Source organism: Dioszegia hungarica (genome assembly GCF_025882075.1).
Source record: "Dioszegia hungarica strain PDD-24b-2 chromosome Unknown MKK02contig_32, whole genome shotgun sequence".
Taxonomy (NCBI): domain Eukaryota; kingdom Fungi; phylum Basidiomycota; class Tremellomycetes; order Tremellales; family Bulleribasidiaceae; genus Dioszegia; species Dioszegia hungarica.
The window spans coordinates 690181-713147 of record NW_026515781.1 but is presented as its reverse complement, the minus strand read 5'-3'; the positions used below and the strand labels follow the sequence as shown (position 1 = coordinate 713147).

At 56.8% G+C, this 22967-nt stretch overlaps 9 protein-coding genes across 9 annotated transcripts; 7 read left to right on the top strand and 2 right to left on the bottom strand.

The window, feature by feature from the left end:
* Positions 1 to 68: 68 nt before the first annotated feature.
* On the top strand, positions 69 to 4759 carry MKK02DRAFT_21277 (dynein associated protein-domain-containing protein; the record flags this gene model as incomplete). Its single annotated transcript, XM_053086388.1, has 17 exons — positions 69 to 187; positions 242 to 368; positions 436 to 1135; positions 1188 to 1427; positions 1489 to 1591; positions 1641 to 1732; positions 1783 to 1919; positions 1972 to 2083; positions 2133 to 2250; positions 2304 to 2499; positions 2550 to 2923; positions 2978 to 3147; positions 3199 to 3298; positions 3349 to 3469; positions 3520 to 4099; positions 4157 to 4251; positions 4310 to 4759. The coding sequence occupies 17 exons, from the start codon at positions 69 to 71 to the stop codon at positions 4757 to 4759; spliced, it is 3834 nt and encodes a 1277-aa protein (XP_052941724.1).
* A 1227-nt stretch (positions 4760 to 5986) lies between these two features.
* MKK02DRAFT_35665 (localization spliceosome protein) lies at positions 5987 to 7413 on the top strand (the record flags this gene model as incomplete). The annotated part of the gene is made up of 3 exons (XM_053089235.1): positions 5987 to 6325; positions 6389 to 6613; positions 6667 to 7413. 3 exons carry the CDS (start codon positions 5987 to 5989, stop codon positions 7411 to 7413), a joined length of 1311 nt encoding a protein of 436 aa, XP_052941723.1.
* A 349-nt stretch (positions 7414 to 7762) lies between these two features.
* On the top strand, positions 7763 to 9144 carry MKK02DRAFT_35664 (uncharacterized protein; the record flags this gene model as incomplete). The annotated part of the gene is made up of 8 exons (XM_053089234.1): positions 7763 to 7821; positions 7950 to 8157; positions 8205 to 8425; positions 8482 to 8537; positions 8581 to 8632; positions 8683 to 8839; positions 8885 to 8966; positions 9017 to 9144. The coding sequence occupies 8 exons, from the start codon at positions 7763 to 7765 to the stop codon at positions 9142 to 9144; spliced, it is 963 nt and encodes a 320-aa protein (XP_052941722.1).
* Positions 9145 to 9293: 149 nt separating this feature from the next.
* MKK02DRAFT_21475 (uncharacterized protein) lies at positions 9294 to 10241 on the bottom strand (the record flags this gene model as incomplete). The annotated part of the gene is made up of 4 exons (XM_053086422.1): positions 9294 to 9547; positions 9593 to 9949; positions 9998 to 10111; positions 10169 to 10241. 4 exons carry the CDS (start codon positions 10239 to 10241, stop codon positions 9294 to 9296), a joined length of 798 nt encoding a protein of 265 aa, XP_052941721.1.
* A 372-nt stretch (positions 10242 to 10613) lies between these two features.
* Positions 10614 to 14313, top strand: MKK02DRAFT_21589 (uncharacterized protein; the record flags this gene model as incomplete). Its single annotated transcript, XM_053086437.1, has 12 exons — positions 10614 to 10809; positions 10865 to 11274; positions 11320 to 11979; positions 12026 to 12217; positions 12287 to 12481; positions 12527 to 13027; positions 13074 to 13163; positions 13207 to 13392; positions 13445 to 13578; positions 13626 to 13761; positions 13815 to 14134; positions 14184 to 14313. The coding sequence occupies 12 exons, from the start codon at positions 10614 to 10616 to the stop codon at positions 14311 to 14313; spliced, it is 3150 nt and encodes a 1049-aa protein (XP_052941720.1).
* A 167-nt stretch (positions 14314 to 14480) lies between these two features.
* MKK02DRAFT_21281 (glycoside hydrolase superfamily) lies at positions 14481 to 16186 on the bottom strand (the record flags this gene model as incomplete). Its single annotated transcript, XM_053086389.1, has 2 exons — positions 14481 to 15832; positions 15874 to 16186. The coding sequence occupies 2 exons, from the start codon at positions 16184 to 16186 to the stop codon at positions 14481 to 14483; spliced, it is 1665 nt and encodes a 554-aa protein (XP_052941719.1).
* A 774-nt stretch (positions 16187 to 16960) lies between these two features.
* Positions 16961 to 18988, top strand: MKK02DRAFT_41577 (general substrate transporter; the record flags this gene model as incomplete). The annotated part of the gene is made up of 10 exons (XM_053091621.1): positions 16961 to 17212; positions 17268 to 17340; positions 17386 to 17555; positions 17589 to 18023; positions 18072 to 18168; positions 18213 to 18249; positions 18294 to 18464; positions 18512 to 18705; positions 18754 to 18811; positions 18856 to 18988. The coding sequence occupies 10 exons, from the start codon at positions 16961 to 16963 to the stop codon at positions 18986 to 18988; spliced, it is 1620 nt and encodes a 539-aa protein (XP_052941718.1).
* Positions 18989 to 19673: 685 nt separating this feature from the next.
* MKK02DRAFT_35658 (NADP-dependent oxidoreductase domain-containing protein) lies at positions 19674 to 20603 on the top strand (the record flags this gene model as incomplete). Its single annotated transcript, XM_053089233.1, has 4 exons — positions 19674 to 19731; positions 19794 to 20062; positions 20167 to 20316; positions 20367 to 20603. 4 exons carry the CDS (start codon positions 19674 to 19676, stop codon positions 20601 to 20603), a joined length of 714 nt encoding a protein of 237 aa, XP_052941717.1.
* Positions 20604 to 21124: 521 nt separating this feature from the next.
* Positions 21125 to 22106, top strand: MKK02DRAFT_21034 (NADP-dependent oxidoreductase domain-containing protein; the record flags this gene model as incomplete). Its single annotated transcript, XM_053086353.1, has 5 exons — positions 21125 to 21197; positions 21258 to 21512; positions 21571 to 21594; positions 21638 to 21792; positions 21858 to 22106. The coding sequence occupies 5 exons, from the start codon at positions 21125 to 21127 to the stop codon at positions 22104 to 22106; spliced, it is 756 nt and encodes a 251-aa protein (XP_052941716.1).
* Positions 22107 to 22967: the final 861 nt, after the last annotated feature.

Genomic DNA, 22967 nt, shown 5'->3' with positions numbered 1-22967 from the left:
GACCCTGGTTCCTCCTCAACGGCCTCTGGACAGGAGCGGGAAGATCAAGTGATGTACCTAAAGCCGAGATGACCACTCCCGAGGCGCCAATAGGCGCGAGAGTCCAGGTATCCTCTGGGATCGGGCATGTGCGGTGGTCGGGAACCAACCCGGCCTTCTCGGCTGGCAAGTGGGTGGGAGTGGAGCTGTAAGTTCAGTTGTAGGATCTCCATGGGTCTATGAGCAGCAGCTGATCTGACAGTCTCGAAGCGGTAGGAAAGAACGACGGCTCAGTGAAAGGCGAACGATACTTTGATTGTCAACCTAATCATGGGGTCTTTGTCCGGCCGAGTCAGGTCAAAGTGCTGGAAATGCCCAGACCGGCTTCGGTGAGCTTCTGAACCTACGATCTGACTCATGGAGGGATCAAAGCTAACGGCTGTGTAGGCTCGGAAGACCTCCATGCGACCGCCGCCCGCGCCTCAAGCATCCTCATCCCTTTCAGCCTCGACCACCACCTCACGCGGTCCTTCCCCGCGCAAGTCTTCAGCTCCAGTCCGGGCAGGACCCTCTACTCCAATCAGGTCGACCTCTATGGCGTCCACCACCACCTCTTCCGCCGCCATGTCCCGCAAGTCATCTACCCCGTCCGCCATCCCAGCTCCCCGCCCATCGAGCGTCGCTTCGTCCATACCGCGCCCACCTTCCGTTTCCGAAGCGACGCCCCGCCCGGGCGTCCGAGCGCCGAGTCAAGCCTCTACGCACGTCGATGATGATCCATCAGCATCGCGTAATGTATCGCCAACTCCCGCAAGCGCCAGCTCTTCCATGCCCCCTCCACCTCCCCCGCCCAGGTCTACCGTTTCACCAACCCCAGTATCAACAGATATGGCGTCACGACCCTCGCACAACCGGTCCTTCTCGTCCACCATGTCCATAGGGGGACACTCTCGAGAGTCCATACCCCTTCGAGCACCTACGCCAGCCGAGGAATCAGCCTCTGCTGCTTTTGTGCTCAAGCACGAGCTGGAGGAGCTACGTATCAAAGTGAGGATACTGGAGGGGCGAAAGGTGGAGGACCAGGATAGGATACGGAGTCTGGAGACGAAGGCTGCTGAGGCGGACACACTCCGGTCGGCCAGAGTCAAGCTACAAGGTCAGCTCGCTGCTACTCTAGATGGTGAGCCACTCAAGCTGACCCTTTCCAGCCAAGTTCCTCGAGATCCAAGCTTCGCTCACATCGGCCCAGCGCCAATCCAAAGATCTTTCTTCTGAGAACACCCAGCTTGAGGCCAAAGCCACCGAAGCGATGGATCAGCTGGAAATGGCCGCGTTGGATAGGGAGATGGCGGAGGAGAAGGCGGAATCGGCCGAAGCGGAAGTGCAGAAGCTGAATGATAAGCTTGCGGAGTTGGAGATGGAGGTTGCGTTGTTGAAGGAGGAGAACGGTGAGCTAGATCGATCTGTATCATGACAGGAGTGCCGTGAGGACGTAGCTGACTGCTGTAGCGGAGTACGAGAAGCCTGTCAGTGGACTTGAGGGGGAACGGACGAGCTTGGCGTATGTGCAGCTGGAGAAACACAACGAGAGGTTGAAAGAGGCTCTCATACGGTCAGCTGGTAGACAAGGACGAGCATCCGGTCCAGAGCTGACGGTGTAGGCTGAGAGACGTATCCACCGAAGCGGAAAAGGAGTACAAGTCCAAGATTGCAGATATGGAGCGCGAGCTCTCTGGGTCTGAGGACCTGCTGAGTCAGTTAACCAGCCCAGCCATTGCTTGAAGTAAGAGCTGACATATATAGGCCAGCTCGAACTCGCCGAAGCCAAGCTCGCGAATGCCGAAGCGCAAGTCGAGGACCTCAAGGTCCAGCTGGACGATGCGCTCGGAGCGGAGGATATGCTTGAGCAGCTCACAGAGCGGAACATGCAGATGAGCGAAGTGAGCTGACGAATCCACATTGTAGCGGAGGCCCGTAGCTGACAATGTGCAGCACATTGAGGAGATGCGAGCGACTATAGAAGATCTTGAGGCGCTCAAAGAGCTCAATGATGAGCTGGAGGAGAATCATGTGGAGGCGGAAAAGCAGCTCAATACGGAGATAGGTAAGCACGCGGAGACAACGCTGTCCCTGAGCATAGCTTACGCTCGCAGACAGGATCTCCGGACAGCTGAGGGATGAGCGAAGTCGATCGGCCGAGCTGGACGGGATGATTTATGATCTGGAGACTACTTCTGCGCAATTTAGAGAGCTCGTCACTGGCTTGCAGAGGTCAGCTTTCCGTTCGATCCGAGCCATGGATGAGAGACAAGCTGATCCTGTAGTGAGATTGAAGAGCTCCGTCTTCAACAAGCGACGCAGGAACACGAGACGGCCGCTACGTCCGAACAGGCCCAGGCGCTCATGGATCTGAATATCAAGCTTCAGAGCTCTGCGACAAAGGCACAGGGAAAGACGATCGAGATGGATCTGAGAAAGCTGGAGGCTGCGCAGCTTGCTGAACAGACGCGGATCATCACAGTAAGCTCATGGCCTCCAAAATATCACGTTGGACCAAGCTTACACCCCAGTCCTACCTTCCAGATGCATACCACGAGACCGACGCGGACTCTACGATCCTCTACCTCTTCTTCCACCGCCTCTCGGCCAAAATCGACCTTCTTACCAACGCCATCGCCACGATCCACAATCTCCCCTCCGCACTGCACATGGCCGAGTCGGAAGCTCTCGTCGGCGTGTGCGAGCTCCGAGGCAAGCTCCGACAATTTTCGAATATCAACGCGAGGTTCGCGGGGATCATGCAGCGGTCCACGCCGGACGAGTGGGTGGGGTATGGCAAGGTGTTGCTGGAAGTGACGGGTGTGGAGGGGCGGGTGGATGGGTGGATTGGGTCGGCGAAGGGGGATGGGTTTAGCGAGATGAATTGCGCGAGGGAGCTGGCTAGGTCAGTCACGCCGATCCTGCGGTGTGCAAGGTGTGATGAAAGCTGACTCAGTAGCTTGATTGCGCAATTCGAGCACCTGGCTAGTACGACCTTTGCCCGTCCCGACCTGGACATCGTGGAACAACAACTCGGATACGCTTATAATCTCGAAGCTGACCTGGACAACTTTGCTGCGGCTGTTGGGTTTGCCAGGCAGGCTATACTGAGTTTGACGCATGATGAAGGTGAGCAGCTGTTTGACGCCCAATGAGTCACATAAAAGCTGATCGAGATAGACATCGAGATCGAGACGGGCGAGTCTAGTCTGGAAGAAGGAGTATATGCGCCGGTGCAGATGATTCTGGATCTTGTTCGGAGTGTGCGGGTACCTTCTACGTGAGCTGCCCGTTCCGTCATCAACGAGGGGACAAAGCTGATATTGGCAGAAAACTGGTCAGCGCTGTGGAAGACCTTTCGAAGCAGAGCCTTGCGCTGGTACCCGATCTGATCGAGGCGCTGAGCGATCTGGCCGTATCAGTCTCGAACGCCGTGGATCTTGCGGTACAGGTAAGCTGAAGGAAAACGCCATTACGTGGACGAGAAGCTCACACCTATAGCTCGCGCAGATGATCGGCGCACACGCCGCCTCTATTCGCTTTTCCAAACAACCCCTCCGCCTCTCCGACATCGACCACTTCCTCCTCGAGGTCACCGCGCAGTCCGCTGCCCCAAAAGACCTGCACCCTTGGGACGTCATCGCGGCCTTCATCTCGCGCCTCGGGGCCCAACTCTCCTCCACCCTCCCTCGGATCCGTTCCGCCTCCAAATCCACACCCTCCGCCGTCATCCTCCTCTCGCCCCCACTCCCCTGGCTCGGCCGTGTCGAAACCATCAAGGCCGCCGCGCAGTTCAATGCCGAAACCGAGCGTAATGTTTTGCGGTTGACAGAAGAGAGCAAGGACATGCTGCGCGAGATTCGGATAAGGGACCAAAGCCTGCAAGAGCAGGGCGTCAAGGTGGAGATGCTAGAAAGGAGGTTGGAGGCGACGCGCAAGTTGGCGGATACGGTGTTGGAGTTGGAGAATGATGTGGCGAAGACGAGGAAGCAGGAGAAGGTTTATGAGGACGCGATTGAGCAGATGCAGGGGGAGTTGGAGGCTATGGAGGGGGAGAATGCAAAGTTGCGGAAGAGTGGGGGTGGGGGAGGAAGTACAGGGGAGAGACAAGGTCAGTTGGCGGTTAAGGAACATCGAGAACCGAAGCTGACATTCTCAGTAAACGCTTCTTCATCTTCTGAGCCGATAATCTATGCTCCGAGTGGCGCCGAGTCGTCGCAGCTGGTCGAGCAGGTAAGCTAGCGGTCGCGCAAAGTCAGAGATATACCATGCAAGTAGCTGACTCTACTAGATCGAGAATCTTCGGAACGCCATCCGGTACCTCCGCTCCGAAAACGCCCTCCTTCGCTCCAAAGACCTCTTCTCGGCACTCCACTCCCTCCCTTCACTGCCCTACACCCCCTTCATCGCTCCCGAACCCTCGGTGCCCGAACTCGACCCCTCCACCCCCGACTCGCCCGCCTCATCCACCTCCTCCCTACCCGAAACGCCCACCCGCCACGCTCTCGAAACAGAGTCCAAGTTGCTCTTTAGGGAGATAACGGCGTTCCAGTCTTCGCCGCGCATCGTGGATATAAGTCAGCTCGGCGCGGATAGCACCAGCGGAGGGTGGAGGAGCCGGAAGAAGAGCCCAGAGGTGCAGGTTTGGGAGTGGCGCAAGAGGGAGAAGGAGCTTGGGAGGCGGGTGGAGGGCTTCAAAGAGCGGGTCAGGAGTTTGAGCGTGAGGACTGCAGTTGGGTGATTTTTGCGGGATCTTGGGGAGGGGGTACACCGGAGGCAGGTCTGGCCAGTCGGTGTTTATTGTATTCTAGCTTGGGCGATGCTACATGCAAGCCATACCAGACTGAAGTGGCCGAAGCTAAGCAGTTGAAGGAGATCCGTGCGTCGGTCTCATAACTCCGCGGACGCCGCGGACTCGTGTACGAAACTCGCTCTAGATTTCGCCTCTTTTCAGCTTGTCAATCTACCTCAACCTTCTCATCTGAAGATATGCCGTCCCGGATTGCCTTTGTGTGACATCCGCTGACCTGCTGATGTGCGCTACCTAAGTGAGGGCATTGAGCTGAGAACGAGCTCGCTCACCGGGCTCAGCAGATGAGGGGATGGCTTGAGAGTGAGTGACCTCTCTGCCTATTTCCTCCCTGCCAGCTTCTCTGCCGCTCTCCAATATCCCCCTCACATATTTGTTCAGACTCGGCATACCACTCTCCCGAAAGGAAAAGTTCTTCTCATTTTCCTTTACCCAACCCCCCACAATCCCTCACACCCCAACCGCAACCTTCTTAGACAGTGCCCGATACCTGCAAACCCCACAGGAATTCGAGGCGATTAGGTTTAGCGCACATCAAAGCTCTTTTCAGGAAGAGCTGGTATCCTGCCTAATAGACCGCCTGCCCTATACCAATGGGGTCGTGCGGGGGACGGCGTTTCCACATTAATTTCGGAACCACCTTTTTTTCGATTTGTCGTCGCGCGTAGTCCTTGAGAACTGGCTTTATGGCCGCTTAGTGTCAAAGCTGACTCATAGGATCCATCTTAAAAGTTGGCCTGACTCTCTACTGGCAAGCCTGTCCTGCTCGTCGCTTGTGAGAAACTGGTTGGGGCGATTCGCGATGTATCCCTCGCCAATATGCATGTCTTCACTTCGCCAAATGTTCCTCCACGGCTTCGTTAGCCTGTGGGTACGCTGGACTGCCGTCTATCGAGCCTGGCGCCCGGATGCATCTGGAAGGAGGACACTGACTGCATGTCTCAGATTAGTAGCTGCCACTCGCTACAAGGAAGAGCGGAACCTAATATTCGCCACCCAACTGCTGCGCGTGTCAGAGCCAGCCAGCCGACTCTTGCTTTCTACCTTTGTACATCTCCTTAGTCAGAACATCCACCAGCGTCCCAATACTGCCCTTGGTAGTAGCCTCACGGCACCCCTCTTCTCTACCCCAAACCAACCCCGAAACACCTAGTCAAAATGGGCGGCGGCGACCTCAACATGAAAAAGTCCTGGCACCCCGTGCTCCTGGTGAACCAAGAGCGCGTGTGGAAGGCCGAGAAGCAAGTGAACGAGGAAAAGAAGAAGCTCGCGCAGTTGCGCAAGGAACAAGAGGAGGAACGGCAGCTTGCCGAGTTGCAGCGGTTACAGGAGGCGGCGACGGGCAGGAAGCGGGTGGAGAAGCTGGATTGGATGTATGCTGCGCCGGGGAACGAAGGGGGTGCTTTGGGCGGACAGAGGTTGGGGGAGAAGGATATGGAGGATTATTTGTTGGGTAAGAAGAGGGTGGATGAGGTCTTGGCGGCGGGGGATCGCAATGTGAGTAGATTCCTTCAGGGAGGGGGGAACGAATGATGACGAGGACTGGAGCTGATCCAACAGGTGGGTAACTTGCACAAGGAGTTTATCGCGGTGCAGAATGCCAATTCGGCGAGGGATACTGCGGCGAAGATTAGGGAGGATCCTCTGCTTGCTATCAAGCGGCAAGAGCTGGCGGCGATGGAGGCGCTTAAGAACCGCCCGGATATTAGGCGGAAGTTGAAGGAGATGCAAAAGGCGCCCGAGAGCAAGGAAGAGCGCAAAGCCAGGAAGAAGGCTGAGAAAGAGGTGAGCTCTTCTTCCCCCAGGATTCTTCTCGAGAAAACTAGCTGACGTATCAGGAGCGGAAGAAGGAACGGCACGAGAGGCGGAACCGTCATCGTGATACTCGCTCACCCGTCTCGGACTACTCGGACGACCGGGACGACTACAAGCGGCGGCGGCGGGACTCGCGCTCGGACGAACGGACAGATGAGAGGCGGTCTCGATACCGCTCGAGATCGTCTTCTCCTCGTCGGGAGCGCGATGACCGGGATCGGAGACGAGGCAGGGATGAGTCTCCCCGGCGGCGAAGGGACGACGGTCCTCGGCGAGACAGCTCGAGTCGGCGGCGTAGTGACGAGCGGGACGACTCGCGTGTGCCTCCACCGCGTCACTACCCTTCCTCCAACGGTCACACCGGCCATAGCTCGCGCCACGAAGATATCAAACCAGATATCAAGCCCTATATCCCCCACTCCTCCCGCCCGGCCGCAATGGACCTCGCGGACCGCCCCACTTCCTCTCGCCCTTCCCAGCATCAACCCACTTCCTCCGCCCCCAATCCCCAGGCGCAGAGTCTGGAACAACAGCGCGCGGCCAGACTAGCAGCCATGTCTGCGAGCGCACACGAGATGGATAATCAACGCACGAAATCGCTAGCTCAGCGTGCGGTAGAGGATCAGAGAGAGAAGGAGCGGGACGACAAGATGCGGCAAAAGTATGGGAAAGAGGACGTCAAGGGGGTGTTCTTTGCGCAGAAGAGCGAGATGGGGCTGAGTGATATGATTTCGAGGCGGGCCGGACAGGGGCTGCAGCGGAACATTTAGGGTTCGGGGGGTGGCGTAGAGGACTCGTGCCTGTGGGAAGGCGTGTCATGACATTCACGTATTTATTTGGTTAGCTGTACCATGTTTCTGTATGTACTGTATCCTATCTCTGTACTTGTCTGTTGAGATGGTCGGCTCCGTGGCTGTGGTTAGGCCGTGAGTTGCCGTCGGCAGTAGCTGTTATCTGATTGGCTGTCTACAAGTCGCGCGCTGATGATGGCGTCATTCCTCAGCGGCCTCCACCTGGACTGCGTGTGAGACGTGAGAAGGGGATACCGCTCACTATCAGCAGCTGCCTCATCTACCGCTCTCCAGTCTACACCGACATAGCAAAGACCGATCATTGAAGATGCCCCGACCAGCCGCTATCCTCAACAAAGGCGCCGTTGCCCTCGTGACCGGCGCTGCGTGAGTCCCTCCTTCGGCCCCTTGGGGCTTTCTATCCGCCAGCTTGCACTGGTGCCCTTCTGGAGTCGCCGGTCATGAAGTCTGCGCTTCTGTATCTCTTATAGAGATGATCTATACTGATGAGATAGCTCCGGTATCGGCCTCGCCGCCTCCAAAGCCTTCGCCGCGCGCGGCCTGCACATCGTCGCAGTCGACGTCAGCTCGAAGCTCGATGCCGCCGTCAAGGAGATCAAGGGCGTAGACGGAGTTGGGCAGGTCGAGGGGATCAAGTGCGATGTGTCCAAGATCTCAGAGGTGGAGGAATTGCGCGAGAAGGTGCTGGATCTGTTTGGCGAGGTGCGCCACTCACCAAGACGGGAGCGAGGCATGAGCTGACACTGTAGGTCGACGTCCTCCTGAATAACGCGGGTATCGGACCCAAATCATCCGCCTTCTCCCTCACTACCTCCCTGGCGGACCTTCAGGCCACATGGCACCAGACGCTCGATACCAATTTCTTTGGGATCCTGAATGTCGCACAGGCGTTTGCGCCCCATATGGCCCGACAGGAGAATGCGAGCTGTATCATCAATACGGGGAGTAAGCAGGGTATCACCTGTCCGCCGTAAGTTCCGCTCAGCATAGGGAGCTTAGAAGAAGTGACTAGGCTGACACGGACAGCGGAAATGCCGGCTACAACGTCTCGAAAGCTGCCGTCAAGGCCTTTACGGAGCAGCGTAAGTGTTGCACTTGTACGGAGGGAAGGAGCTGATGAGATAGTCGCCCACGAGCTCAGGAACGTCTCGGACGTCTGTTCCGCCCACCTCTTCGTGTGAGCCGTCTCCTCTTCATGACTATTTGTGCGTCTTGCTGATGCTGCAGTCCCGGCTGGGTCCATACTGGCCTCACTGGCGCCGGGTCGGGCAACGCCAAGCCGCACGGCGCGTGGACACCCGAACAGACCGTCGATTACATGATGGAGAAGGTGTTCGAAGAGGGCGACTTCTACGTCATCTGCCCGGACAATGATACTACGGTGGTAGGTTGATCGCCTCTTCGAGCATGAAAGGCACTGATCATACAGTCCCTCGATAAAGCCAGGATTCAGTGGAATACTAGCGATATCATCGAGAACCGGCCGGCGCTTTCCAGGTGGCACCCGGCTTGTGAGCTTGACTTCGTTCAGATCGTTGGGGGGGCGAGCTGATGAGAGCAGACAAGGCTCGGTATGAAGATTTTATCCAGTCCAAGCAGGGCCTGAGCGCCCGGAGCCGGAGTCGCGGTAGGACGCCTTTACAGATGGAGACGCACCACAGTCCCGGCCCGAGCCGGATTGACGAGTAGGTGCGGCCTCAGACAAGGGAGTATGGGCAGATATGAGCGAGAGAAGGAGGTAGAGGAGTTGTATAGGCGGGAGAGTAAGCGTATTGTCAGTTTGGGAGGGGTATAGGAAGAAGTGGGGCCTTGTGAGGAGCGTGTGTAGCCTAGATGCATTACTTTGTTCCCGCCATACCAGTTTGACTCGCCTCGTACAACCTCAGCTCCTCCACCTCTATCTCGCCCAGCCGCTTCGCAACATCCCTCTTCTTCTTTTCCAACGTAGCGAGATACTCCTCGTCCGAGAGCTGCCGTATTGGTAAGGCGTGACTCAGACCCTTCATTATCCGCCCAGGTAAGGATGCGGCCGTAGTCGGCGCGGTAGGATTGTCGAGGGCATCTATGGTCGATACCATCTCCCCTTGCCCCTCTTCTCCCTCTGGACTGCCTGGCTTCCCTTTGAAGCCGATAGCACGGGGCGCCGTCCCGTCCATGTCCCCCACTCTACGCGCCAACAGCTTCAACCTCCCTACTCTGACCTGATTGACGACCGCCTGTCCCGCCAGAGCGATCAGACCCGTCGTGATCGCCGCTGGGATGACTGTCCTTATGCCTCTCGTAGCGCCAGACAGAACCCCGCCCGCCAAAGAGCCCGAGATGCCCGAGTCGAGGAACCGTTCCGTCCGCATCTCGGAGATCGACGCTGCTTCAGGGGATGGGGAAGAAGGGAGCTTGCCGAGTTGTTTCTCGCTGAGTTGGTGGAAGCGGCGGGCGTGAGACAATGTGGGCGATGCAGAGAGGAGGAGCGGTGAGATGAGGTATTCCCGAAGACCTGATAATTAGCTATATGAAGGCGAGGAGGGGTGTGAAGGGACCGTACCAAAGAATGTTAGGCCCATTATACCGCCATTGACGCCCATGTTGATGGAGAATGCAAAGGGGTTGGCTGATCTGATCACCCCGAGAGTGGCTCCTGCGGTCCCGCCTGCTATAGCTACAATAGTCAGCTCTCTGATCCGCTCTCTGGCAGCAGCTGGAAATTGCAGCTCACTGGTTGCGAGGATAGCTTTTGCAACGAAGATCGGCGAGTTCGGGTCTACGGGAAAGGAGTTTATATCGCCCATATTGATAGTTCGAGGCGTGGAGGCCGAGGCGGAGGCGCTCATGATGCTGCTGGATCTGTTATAAGGGGGATTTGAGCCAAGGAAGAGTGGGGTGAACGAGGAATGAGGAGATGGAAAATTTCAGCTCAAACTTCCCAAAGAAGCAGAAATGAAGAGGACGCGACTTGTAAACAACTCACTCCAGCATTCCTGCTCATCCAACATACATCTTAGACCACACCTAAAGCGACTTATATCCTGCTTTGCCTACCCCACCCGGCAGCTGAGCCACCTCCAGCCCGACAGGGATCATCACACAGTCATGCACGGGTGAGGGAACGCCCATATCACCCAAATTCCGCCGGTCCACTTTGACGGTCCGGCTCGCCCATCATGCCGGCCACTTCATCCCTTGCCGCGTTGATGCAGTCGCCGTCCACACATACCGACTCTACGATCCTCGCACATGGCAGAACCCTACCGGATGTTTCGCTAGATTCGCTGGGATCCAGCTTCAGGTCGGAAGATGAGGAGCGGAATGTGCCTGTTCGACTTGGAGTTGGCGGGATACGGCCGCAGGTCTCGAGGCGTACGCTTTCTCCTTCAGCTATGCGTAGCCAGAGATGATAGCTTACTCTCAGCAGTACCTACCCTCCCTACGATAGACTCTCCCGATACATCCCGCCTCACCCCATCCCCTCCACCCGCAGCCGCGCTCCTCATGTCTCCACCAGCGACCGTCCGCCGCTCATCCTCCTCATCCGTCCTCGAGCGCACTCCCAACACTCAAGCTCCTCGAAGATCTCGGATCATGCGATCACAACTCACCGGCTCCGTCTCCTCGGCCTCGTCATCTGATGCCGGGCGGATCAACAAGCGGTATGGCGATACAGACGATGAGAGTGATGCGGCAGGCGTACTAGCTAGTCTGAGCATCAATATCACGCCGGGGAAGGGCAAGAAGGGATATGCGGCGGGACCGAGTAAGCGGAGTGGGCGCCATAGTGTTGCGCTGGAAGGGACGGGGCCGAAGACCTTGCGAGAGCAGGAGCAAGTGAGTTTACCTCGGCGTTCCATGGGAATGAGCTGACGCCGACAGGAACTCGACTCGGTCAAGAAGGACAACTTCAACCTCCAGCTCGAGAACCACTTTCTGAAGGAACGACTCGGTCAGATGGCGCCGGACCATATCGAAGCTGCGCTCAAGGAGAACGTCAAGCTCAAGCTGGAGATTCTGAACCTGTCGAAGGAGACCAAGAAGATCAAGAAGCTTCTCCTTCAGCAGGATCGGGATCTGAACGATGTTCAGCGGGAACGGGAAGGCGCATCGGGTACGAAGGGCGAATTGAAGGAATTGGAGCGATTATACAAGGAAGAGAAGGACCGGCGGCGCACGGCGGAGAAGGAATTGGCGACGAGGGGGCCGGGCGCAGGAGGGCCCGATGCGGAGAAGATGAGGGCGCAGATGGAGGATGTGGAGGCGCCGGAGAATGTCTGGAGGAGGCGGTGTGAGCAGCTCGAAGAGGAGGTGGAGCATCTGAAGGGAGGTCTGGAGGATCTGGAGCAGGATCTGGCGGCGGAGCAGGAAAGGGCAGATAGGGCGGAGGATGGCGCAGTGGGACCAGAAGGGAGTAGTGAGCGGGACGAGAGGAGGAGGGCTAGGATGCAGGCGCTAGAGGAGGATAATGTGAGGTTGGTGGAGGAGTTGGAAGCGATGCGAAGGGAGAGGGGAAGCTCGGTGGCGGATGAGCTGGAAGATGTGAGTTGCGATTGAATTTCGAGCATGGAGACAGCTGACGAGACAGCGCTTGAACGAGATGCAGGACAGGCTGGCGGCGGCCCAGCTCGACCTGGACAAGCGGGATCAAGAGATTGACGAGCTCAACGCCGAGCTGGAGGCGAGGTTGCGGGATCATGAGAAGGAGATTGGTCAGGTGGCGGCGGAATGGAGGGACGAGGTGCTGGAGGCAAGAGGGCAGGTCGATGAGCTGAAAGATGTGAGCTAAATCCTATCTGGCTTGCATGAGTGTGGCTGAGCTGATGAATAGATCCTGGAAAGCCGCGAGCACGACATCAAGGAGCTGCGGGAGACGCTGCTCGATCGGGAAGAGGAAGTCGGGGCGGTGACGGAGCAAGTGCACGCGCTGGAGGCTGCTCAGGCCGAGACGCACGATCGGCTCGAGGATACGCTGAAGAATATCGAGCGGGATAACGCAGAGAAGGAGGCGGATCTGATTGCTGCGAACCGCGAAGTGGAAGAGGTGAGCTGTCGATATCATACGGTAACGGACATGGCTGATTTCCAGCTCGGTCAGCGGGTGTACGAGCTCGAAGAATTAGCAGACGAGCTCAAAGCGCGCGAAGCAGACCTCAATGCCGACTTGCGCTCAGCGGACGAAGCCTTCGAATCCAGCAAGACGCACTACGAGTCCCTTGTCGCTGCCCTCAAGGACGCGCGCCGGAAAATCCAATCAGACCTGGACGAGCTTCATGCGCAACACAAGGCGGATACGGAGCGTCTCAGGCTGGAGATACAAGATCGCGAGACGCATCTGACGCGCACGAAGCGCGAGGTGGAGGATGCGAGAGAGAGGGTGGCCATGCGGGATAGGGATCTGGTCAAGGTGCAGAATGCGCTCAAGGCGTTGGAGAATGAGCGAAGGAAGTTGGGGGATGAGGCGACGAGCGACAAGTTTGGATTGGAGCTTGAGATGGAGCGTTTACGGAGGGATTTGGACGGTGCGGAGGGGGATCTCGAAGAAGCGAGGGAGGCACTGGCGAAGAGGGATATGGAGTATTCGGCTATGGTACGTCAGGCTCATCGAAAGTGGGGCTTGACGCTGACGCCAACAGCTGGACAGACAACGAGAACTTCAGGACACTCTATCGGCAGAAAGGCAGGCGAGGCTCAACATGTCGGACAAGCTAGACGAGGCTATGAAGGTATGTTTCGTATGGGTCCGGCAGATAGGGGCTGATCCTATAGTCCTCCAAGCGGTATGAGCGCGAAGTCACCCTTCTCCGCGAACGCATCGAAGAGCTCGAACCACTTTTGACCGAGACGCAACATGATCGCTTCACCTTGCAAAAGCAGAACGAGCAGCAGCGCCAAGAGAGGAGCGAATTGCTGCTACGGGTCTTCAAGGATGTCAATCGGTTCCTCGGTACCGAGGTGAGCTATGCTGTACTGTACCGCTTTCTGGAAGTCTCGAGCTGACAGACAGGACCATACCACCCCCGCCAGCTTTGACGCCTTCCGCAGTACCCTCTTGACCCGTTTACGGTCGATGAATGGGGTTCGGACGGACTTTGAGAAACGAGTCAAGGAGACTGAGGCTTCGGTGGATCAGCGCATGGCGTGAGCTCAAGACTCTGCATTCCAGCGAGAGATAAGCTGACATATAGCGTGCTCAAGCGGCAATTGGAGCAGAAATGGCGTGCTCTCGACACATTCGAGGCGTCCGTCAAGAAGCTTGAGTTGACCCGGATGCAGTGGCGCAGCAAGTACGCGTTGAAGGATGGCGAGCTGGAAGCGGCCAAGGTGAGCAGCTGTCTCTAACCCGAGCATCCTGGACTCTCAAGCTGATACGACAGACTCGTATCAACGACCTCGCCTTGCAGCTCTCCTCTGAACGCGCCGGCTCCTCTTCCACCTCTAATTCAACATCCTCTCACCTTCGCTCCCTCACTGAGCGAGCAGAAAGCGCCGAGAAACGTGCCAAGGCCAGCCAGAACCAGCTCGCTCTCCTCGAAGCCAAGGTCGCCGAGATGCAACAGCGCGCAGGACAGGCGGAGAATAAGTGGGAAGCAAGAGTCAAGGAGTATGAGAATCGATTACGGATTGCCGGGGAGAAAATCAAGACGGAGAAGCAGGGCGGGAAGGAGCGGGCTATGCAGTTGGAGAATCAGATCAAGTGAGTTGGGCGGGAATGAACGAACTTCGGGTAGGAGCTGATAAAATAGGGAGCTCGAGAGGCAGGTCGATGGTGCGAAGCGGAGGAATGCGAGGGCGGAGGGTGTGGTGGCTACGGCGGCGCACCTGATGCCGAGGTCTGCGTCGGGCTCATCTAGTCGGGGGAAGGATAGTCTTTAGCTATCCCTGGACATTGGGCGAATCATCCGAATGTACGTTCACTCTGGGGTCGGTGACGGCTGACGGCTGACGGCTGACGTTCGCTAACTACAAGCTCCCTTCGCGCCTGTGCTGATCAAGCGCTCCAATGACAGTACCCACAAATCATTACATCATTCACTGACAAGCTACACTGTATAAAGAGTACACAAAGCGATCCTCGTGTGCGCCGGAATGAACGATTCAATCACAAAGTCCCCCATATCCGGCTTGGTCGCGGGCATGGTGAACCCCGACCGCACCTCGTCCCCATTGAAACGACGTAGAGTGCTGAGCTCGCCAGTCTCCTCATCCACCACCTCCTTCTCCTCTATCGCCAGAATCCCACTGATCTTCACCTCTGTCGTCGGAGTGAAGACTATCTGGAACCCCTCGCCGATACCGAGGAAGGAGTCAGGCTTGACCTGGATGATCATGCCATATCCGGGAGAGGGATGGCCCGGGGAGTAGGAGCGGGAGATTTTGAGATTCCAAGAGCCGATTTGAAGGGTGCGGATAGGGGAGGGGTCCTTCTCGCCTTTCTCAAAGCGGTCAAAGAAGAGGCCGTAGGTGGGGAGTCCGCGCGCACGAGCGTCCAGAATGAGAGGGGATACGGATCGAAGGAGGGCATAGTGAGCGGTGAAGGGACTGAGAAGGGGGGTGTGTGAGTCGAGACCGAAGGGAGAGGTGGCGATGGCGTTGAACCGACCGATAGCTTCCCAGATCCGGATCGCCCCGTACTCGTCTCGCCTTTGCTCTGGGATGAAGAGGGCGTTATCCCGGTGGGTGTAGAGTTGACAGGTTTTGGTATAGTCCGTGAGGTAGATGTCGGGGGCTAGGAAGGCGAGAGAGGGCGCAAAGAGCTGCCAAATGTCCAGCACCGTTTCGACCGGTCCTCCCGATGGGTAGTCCCCCGGACGCACGCCTCCGCTGAACGCAGCGTCCTGACCCTCCTCCTCGTCCATGTTCCTGAGCCAGGCATTGGCAAACATGGGCAGATCATACTCGAGCTTCCCCTTGCTCGCGACCGCCTCGATCGACAGGGCGTAGTGATACGCCATGAACAGCTCGTCCGTCTGATCACTACTGCCAAACGTAGCCGCCCAACCCCCGCCGTCCCGCAATGTCTCGGATGAGAGATGGGGGAAGTTGTTCCGGAACGTAGCGTTCATTCCCGCCCACTGCTCCCGGAGAACAGTGAGCAGCGACGACGGGACGGGCTGGTCGAAAGTATGCTGGGCGAGCTGGCACCGGTCCCGCGTGTCCTTGAGGATCCCGACCTCGTTCTGGACTTGGACCATGATGACGGTTTGGTGCTCCGCGTCCACGTCTTTGAGGTGAGAGATGAGGCGTGCAAACGCAGTGGCGTCTGCCTCGTAGGTGGATGGGGAGAAGACCGAAAATGTGTGGGTGGTCCGAGTGACGCCGTCTTGAGTGATTTCGGCGCGGGGGAATCGAGAGGGATTTTTCTTGACCCATTCGGGCGCGTACAACCCTTGACCTGAGGGTCAGCTTCAGCTCCAGATGTGGCTCTGAGCTTACCGTTCTTGTGCGCCCCAAACCACAAAAGGATCAAACGCAACCCATGCTCCCGAGCTCCAGCCAGCACCAAATCCAGCTCCGCGAAATCAAATTCTCCCTCCCTCGGCTCGACCATCTCCCACGTCACGCTCCCTAGCAGAGTGTTGACGTTGTTTTCGACCATTTTGGGCCAGACTGTGCTCATCCATCGCGCGGACGACATGGACGAGTTGCCTATCTCAGCCGACCGGATCAAGAACGGCTTGTCCTTGACGAAAAGCTGATGGACATTGCCGCTGAGCTTGCGGAGCTGAGGGGGTGAGGTGGCTGACATATCGGAGTATGGTGAAGATGAAGATTCCCGCGTGACTAGGCGTTATACAGGATGTCGTTGCAGGAGCAGCAGTTGAGGCGAGCTGAGAGGAGTCTAGAATTCAGCATACCTTGTTCCGAGATCCGACTGGCCGTTTACGTTTCGGGCCGAGTGCTGCCGGCTTGCCGAGCACGGGCCGAGAATCAATGGTGCGACGGACCTGCAGCTGTCGACCACCACCTGCCGCCTCAAGGCCTCACCACAGGGACTACACAGTATCAGTGCAGCTCGGCACCATCAGCCGCCGGATCAACCTTCTCTGCGGCGGACCTCTGGTCACCTGACCACCGGCGGACGGTCCAACGCTGTCGTCCTGTGATTTCCCGTCAAATCCCAGCGATTTGGCAACGCCGCCGCTTTTTTCCATTGACCAGCTCGCCCATAAAGTCGCCGCTAACACCGTCGGGAGCTCAAGCAGACGTGCATGCCAAGGCGGACCCTCCGTCGGCTGAAAAATCGTCATGTGAGTGGCCGTGGACGATTTGCCAGAACCTGATCGCGCCAGTTGCTGCTGGCCCAAAAAGTCGCCAGTCAAGTCACCGACTTGAGCGCCGATCCCTATATTGTGGCTGACCCTTGGCCCGATCCGAGCTTCACTCGGCTGTGGGCCGAACCTAGGGTCCGGTGATCAGCCAGTCGTCATCTGGAGCTCCAGGCGTTTACCTCTACAAAAAGGCCTGGTGCCCCAGAGATCCCCACAATCCATCTCCTCATCTCTCACTCCACTCATACAACATGGCGCATCTCGAAACCAAACCAGAGGAGCTTCACCTGGAGCGTCTTGCCACTGCGGAAGATGACCAGAACGACCTCAAGCTCGTTGGCGACAATGCCAACGAAGCCTCGCTCGACTCCAATATGTCGTTCGGGCAGACCGTCCGCCTGTACTGGAAACCACTCCTCATGTGCCTCGGTACAGCGGTCTGCGCCATGGGGGACGGATACCAGTTCAAGATGCCGGGTAACATAGTCGCGCTGCGTGGATTCGTGCGTACTTCTGAGGTCATCAGTAGTGGTTGAGAGCTCGGTGCTGACCATTAAGATTGATCAAATGGGCTCCCCGAACGCTGCGGGTGTAAATGTCCTCAACCCTCAACACGTTGCTATCTGGGGAGGTGAGTCTACCTCATATCCTTTTGAGATCCTTGACTGACTTCTAGGCGCGTATGTCGGTGCTCAGATGCTCTTCCTACTCGTCGGCAACTGGCCTATCGACTACTTTGGTCGGCGACCCATGTTGTGGTTGACCCAGATTCTCATGCTCGCGGCGGCCATCATCGAGCTTTTCGCCACCAACTGGACTCATTGGCTGGGTGCCAAGATTCTCAACGTGAGTCAACCTGTATTCAGTCGCTAATATCAGGGCATGTCTGTCGGATGCAACGTCTTGAGCGCCACCACCTACATCTCCGAAATCGCCCCCACTCGAGCTCGTGGAGCTGCTCTGGCTCTCTACCAACTCTTCTGGGCCATCGGATCTTTCGCTGCCGCCGTCGGGCTCCAGGTCGTATCCACCATGCCCGTCGACAAATGGCGCCATGCGGTCTACTCCATGTTCTTCTTCCTCGGTTGCGCCTTCTTGATCCTCGTCTGGCTGCCCGAGTCGCCGCGTTTCTACGCCTCTCGCGGTAACCACGAGAAGGGACTTCGCACACTCAAGCGGATCAACGGCAGCGTGCCAGGCTACGACGCCGACCACGAGTACGGTATCATCCTCAAGGAGTTGGAGGACGGCAAGGTCTTGCTGGACAAACAGAAGGGAGCAAATGTGCTTGACTGCTTCCGAGGGACCAACCTGGTGAGTTTTGATCGAGATTGGACCCAAATGAGCTGTGCTGATATCCAGCGACGCACCATGATCTCTTTGACTCCAATCATGGGTCAACTCTGGTTCGGCTCGCCGGTCCTGTTCACCTACACGGCTTATTTCTTCCAGCTCGCAGGTGAGGTACATCTCAGCCGTTTATTGGTATATACTGACTAGCAGGTCTTGCTCAACCTTTCCTCGGAACTGTGGCTGTCAAGTGAGTCCATATCAGGTGTCTGCAAGGTGTTTGCTGACCCTTAGTTCCGTCTTGGTCGGCTTCGTTCTCATCTCTTTGGTCACAACGGAGAAGCTCGGTCGTCGACCGCTCTTGGTTTACTCGGGCCTGCTCATGCCTCCTTTGCTTTATGCCACTGGAGGTCTCATGCGAGCTCCGGCCAGCACGGCCGCAGGTCAAGGTCTCATTGCTCTCGCGTGAGTAGTCCGTGGTTGACTTTATGATGTTTGACCTGACCTTGCAGCTGCATCTGGGTTGCGGTCTACGCGTCATCCGTCGGCCCGCTGGCCTACGTCTACTTGGCCGAAACGTCCACAATCACTCTCCGCGGCAAGACCGTATCGATGGGTCTCTTCCTCCAGAACTGCGGCAGTCTCGTCACCAGCTACTGCACGCCTCTCATGCTCGCCAGCCCTTCTTTCGGTGTTTCGTCTACACGTGAGTCCCACAGAATGCCCGCTTGGGATTGAACCTGACGCAGTTCAGTCTTCTTCTACGCGTCCACGGGTGTAGTCTTCACTGTCCTCATCTACTTTGTCGTGCCGTGAGTTTATCCATCCTCAAAGGCTGCAGCGCTGACCCACTCAGTGAGACCCGGAACCGGTCCTACGTTGAGCTCGACGAGATGTTCGAGGCCAAGGTCCCGGCGAGGCACTTTGACAAGTACAGCACCTCCATCGACAGGTCCAAGCAGTCTGCGGTCAACTCCCAGCAGGTCTGAGGGCTGGTGGGGGAGAAGAACAGGTTCACGGATAAGTTGATAACAAGTAGTTTATTTTGGTTCGGAGTGGAGACGGGGACACAGCGTTGAGTGACTATGATCAGATGTATTTATATGGCGCCTTGACAGTCAGTCGATCAAAGTACGGCTTGGGACGCGCCTAAGTGATGCCAAAGATGCGACTCGCAAGCCCGAGTAGGGGTCGAGGAATGTGGAGGTCCGCGCGTCGCGCTTGGCACACAAACAAAGGGGCAAGATCCTGCAAGATCGCTCATCGCTGGACATGACAGATAGCGCAAGTCACATACCAGTCCTTTTGGCTCTCCTTTGTACACCTGTAACTTGAAAAGCTCGGAAGTCTGTACTGTCCCCATCGGCAGACTGAGCCTCAGGAGGTCGCTACATCCCGGCCGGTATCCCCACGCGGGACACGGGGTTTGACGCAGCCCCTTTAACGCTGCGGGCCAGCGGGGGCCATCGGTGGACACGCACGACCGGGATGAGTCCGGTAGGTATAGATAAATGGATCAGATAATATCCTTTGATTACTGACTCCCTTCTTATCGGGCTGAACCATATCAAGTACTCATGAACCTTTCCTTTGTTTTGCTCGGGAGTGAGCACATTTGGCCATGCAAGCGATCAGGTGAAGCCTTATCATCACTCACTGGGTGCTCAAATCACAATGCAGACACGAGAGCTGAACGACGGCTCATCCATCCCGGTCTTTGCTTTCGGTACAGGTGAGCCAGGCCGACAACCCCGCTCGCTCATTGTGGTACCGCACAGCTCACGCTGATCATAGCAACCGCGCATGGACGCACTGAGTGTTCCGAAGCGATCCTGCTGGCGCTACAGAAGCGTTTTAGGCACATTGATACCGCTTACTCGTACGAGAATGAAGAGTCGGTCGGGCTCGCACTCACGAAATGGGGTGGACAACGGAAGGATGTCTTTATATGCTCGAAATGGGGCTACTTCAAGCCTGATCATGACTATGACCCCGAGTTGGAGCTTCAAGGCAGTCTGAGAAGGATTGGAGTGGACTACTTGGACCTGTGTGAGTTGTATCCGGTACAGAAAGGGCCATGAGCTTACTTGCCAGACCTGATCCATGTACCAGACGTGAGTCTGACCTTTGGCCCTAGCCTATAGTGTACAGTGCTGACATTTTATAGCCGCAGGGAATGACCAATGTCGAAGCCTGGAAGAAGATGGAGAACTTCCATCGGCGAGGCTTGGTCAAATCTATCGGCCTGAGCAGCTTCAATGCTGATCATATCGAAGAGATCGCGAAGATCTGGGCGATTAAGCCATCCGTGAACCAGGTGAGCACCTTGCGATCGCTGCCCACACTCCGCCAGCCTTGAAGTGACAGGTCGAATATCATCCGTACAGCTTCCATGAGCCTCGTATGGTCCGCATGGCCGAGACATGCAAAAAGTACGATATTGCGATTTCGCCATTCACCTCACTCGCTCCCTTGACCCGCTTCCCCGGCGGGCCGGTCGACGAGGTGGTGGAACGCATCAGTGATTCTCGAGGCGTGACCGCGGCGCAGGTACTTCTCGCCTGGGCTAGGCAGGTCAGCGAAGGAGGGCCAGTCGTGACGTGAGTCGGATATCGAGCGGCGGGGTGCCGGTCCTCTCATGCACGTGTGACGCCGCTGACCTCATAGGACGGCGTCAAAGGAATGGCAGTACCAACAAATTCTGGACTCGCGAGACGTCGAGTTGTCTGGGGATGAAATCCAGGAGATCAACGACGCCGGTGTAGCCGGGGGCTGTAGAGCGAGATACACCATAGTTGGCTGGGACATTGCTTCTGGAGCAAACGACACTGCCACCCAGACTTGAAGCTCGATCCATATATGCAAGCCAGCGCCATCGTGTATGATGCCCCTTCCCGCGCGCGATGACTCTTGACCATTCCGGCGATGTAAGGCTCTCTCGGCTACCTGTGACCCCAACTTTGCGCAAGATCAGGTCTGTACGAATTGGCAGGGAGAGAAGTCCTTTCATCAAGCCTGCAGGTCCTCCTTTGTTCTCTGGGAAGGGTACTGCGGTAAAGCGCGCTTGACAATTTTACGTTCAGACGTCTTTCATCAAGAAGCAGAGCGCCATCAATACCATCATCATGTCCTCTCAGACCTCGACAAAGCTACTTAACGATGGAACCATGATGCCGACTTTGGGTTTTGGCACCGGTAGTGGGTTAGCTATTCCTCGGACCAATTGACTACTCAACGCAACGCTGAACCCGCCCGCAGCTTCAGTACAGGGCAAGTCTGAGTGCTCTGACGCGATCGTCCTTGCTCTACAGAAAGGCTTCCGATACATCGATACTGCGTGCTCATATGAGAACGAGGAGTCTGTCGGTATCGCGCTCAAGAAGTGGGGAGGGAACAGAGAGGATGTCTTCATCTGCTCAAAGTGGGGCTGGTCCATCCCCGACCATCCTCACGATGCGGAGGAGGAGCTGAGGAACTGCCTGGAGAAGATGTGCGTGGACTATCTGGATCTGTGTGAGTCTCTCACATGATCCTCTTGACATTGAGCCTGCACTTGAGACTGATCGGGCAGACCTGATCCATAGCGTGAACGTATGTTCTTTCCCCTTGTACAATAGCTAAAACCCCTACTGATGGAGCGCAGCCCCAGCCATACAGCAACGTGGAGGCGTGGAAGAAGATGGAAGACTTCAAGCGGCGCGGCCTGGTCCGATCTATCGGTATCAGTGGATTCAGTGGAACCCACATCGAAGAGCTTGCTCAGATGTGGACGATTCCGCCTTCTATCAACCAGGTGAGTTTGAGTATGAGCTGCAGAACATAAATCCCGTTTCTCTATGCGACTCCGCTGAGAGCTAGATTGAGTATCACCCATACTCCTTTCACGACCCTCGGATGATCCATATGGCAGAGACCTGCCGGAAATACAACATTGCAATCTCCCCGTTTAGTGCCCTCGCCCCTTTGACCCGGTTCCCGGGCGGCCCAGTCAATGCGGTTGCCGCCGAGATCGCCAATAAGAGAGGACTCACAGCGGCGCAGGTCCTTCTTGTTTGGGCGAGGCAGCGGTCAGGAGGCGGGCCAGTCGTCACGTCAGTCATCCGCTAGTTTGCCACACATCTTGCTGAGCATCCCGGCTGACCTAGTCTTAGCACGGCTTCGAAGGAGTGGCGATACCAGCAGATCTTGGACACAGTTCATACCGAGCTCTCAGATGAGGAGCTCTTGACACTCGACGCAGCTGGACGCCGAGGAGGGGTCCAGGGGAGGTTCACACTCGCCGGCTGGAACGCGGCGCTGCAAGCGGAGACCGCCTGATTACGTACAGTGTTTCATAGTTGCCATTTGAAACGACCACTTGTTTCACAATTTGTCCATCTGGCTCGGGAACGAAGCTTCAGCGGGCTGACAGACGTGCTGGACCGCCAAGCAGGGCTCTGAAGATACTTAGAGATCCCGCAAAGGTAAGAGCTGGCTGAAAGGAGTACCTCGTATTCAAAGTTCCTTTGTGTGCTGCGCGCTAAAATATGGTTCGAACAAAGGGACGCGACCCTCCCCTGACAGCCAGTGGCTGCACTCCTCACTTGTACTCACTACTCACTTCATCAGCGACTCTTACCAATATCAGACATGCGCGTGACTCCCACCCGGCTGCTCAATGACGGCTCCAGATCCCCGATTCTAGCTTTTGGTACCGGTGAGTCGGCCGGCGATCCTTCCCGATCTCCCCGCATGAGGACCCCTTCGCAACGACAGTTGATCTGTAGCCACTGCACACTTTCAAAAAGAATGCTCAGAAGCTATCCTCCTCGCTCTCCAAAAAGGATTCCGCCATATCGACACAGCTCATGGGTACGACAACGAGGAGTAAGTCGGGATTGCTTTGAAGAAGGGGGGCGGGAAGCGGGAAGACGTGTTCATCTGCTCAAAGTGGGGCTGGTCTGAATCGGATGGGGAGCATGATCCGGA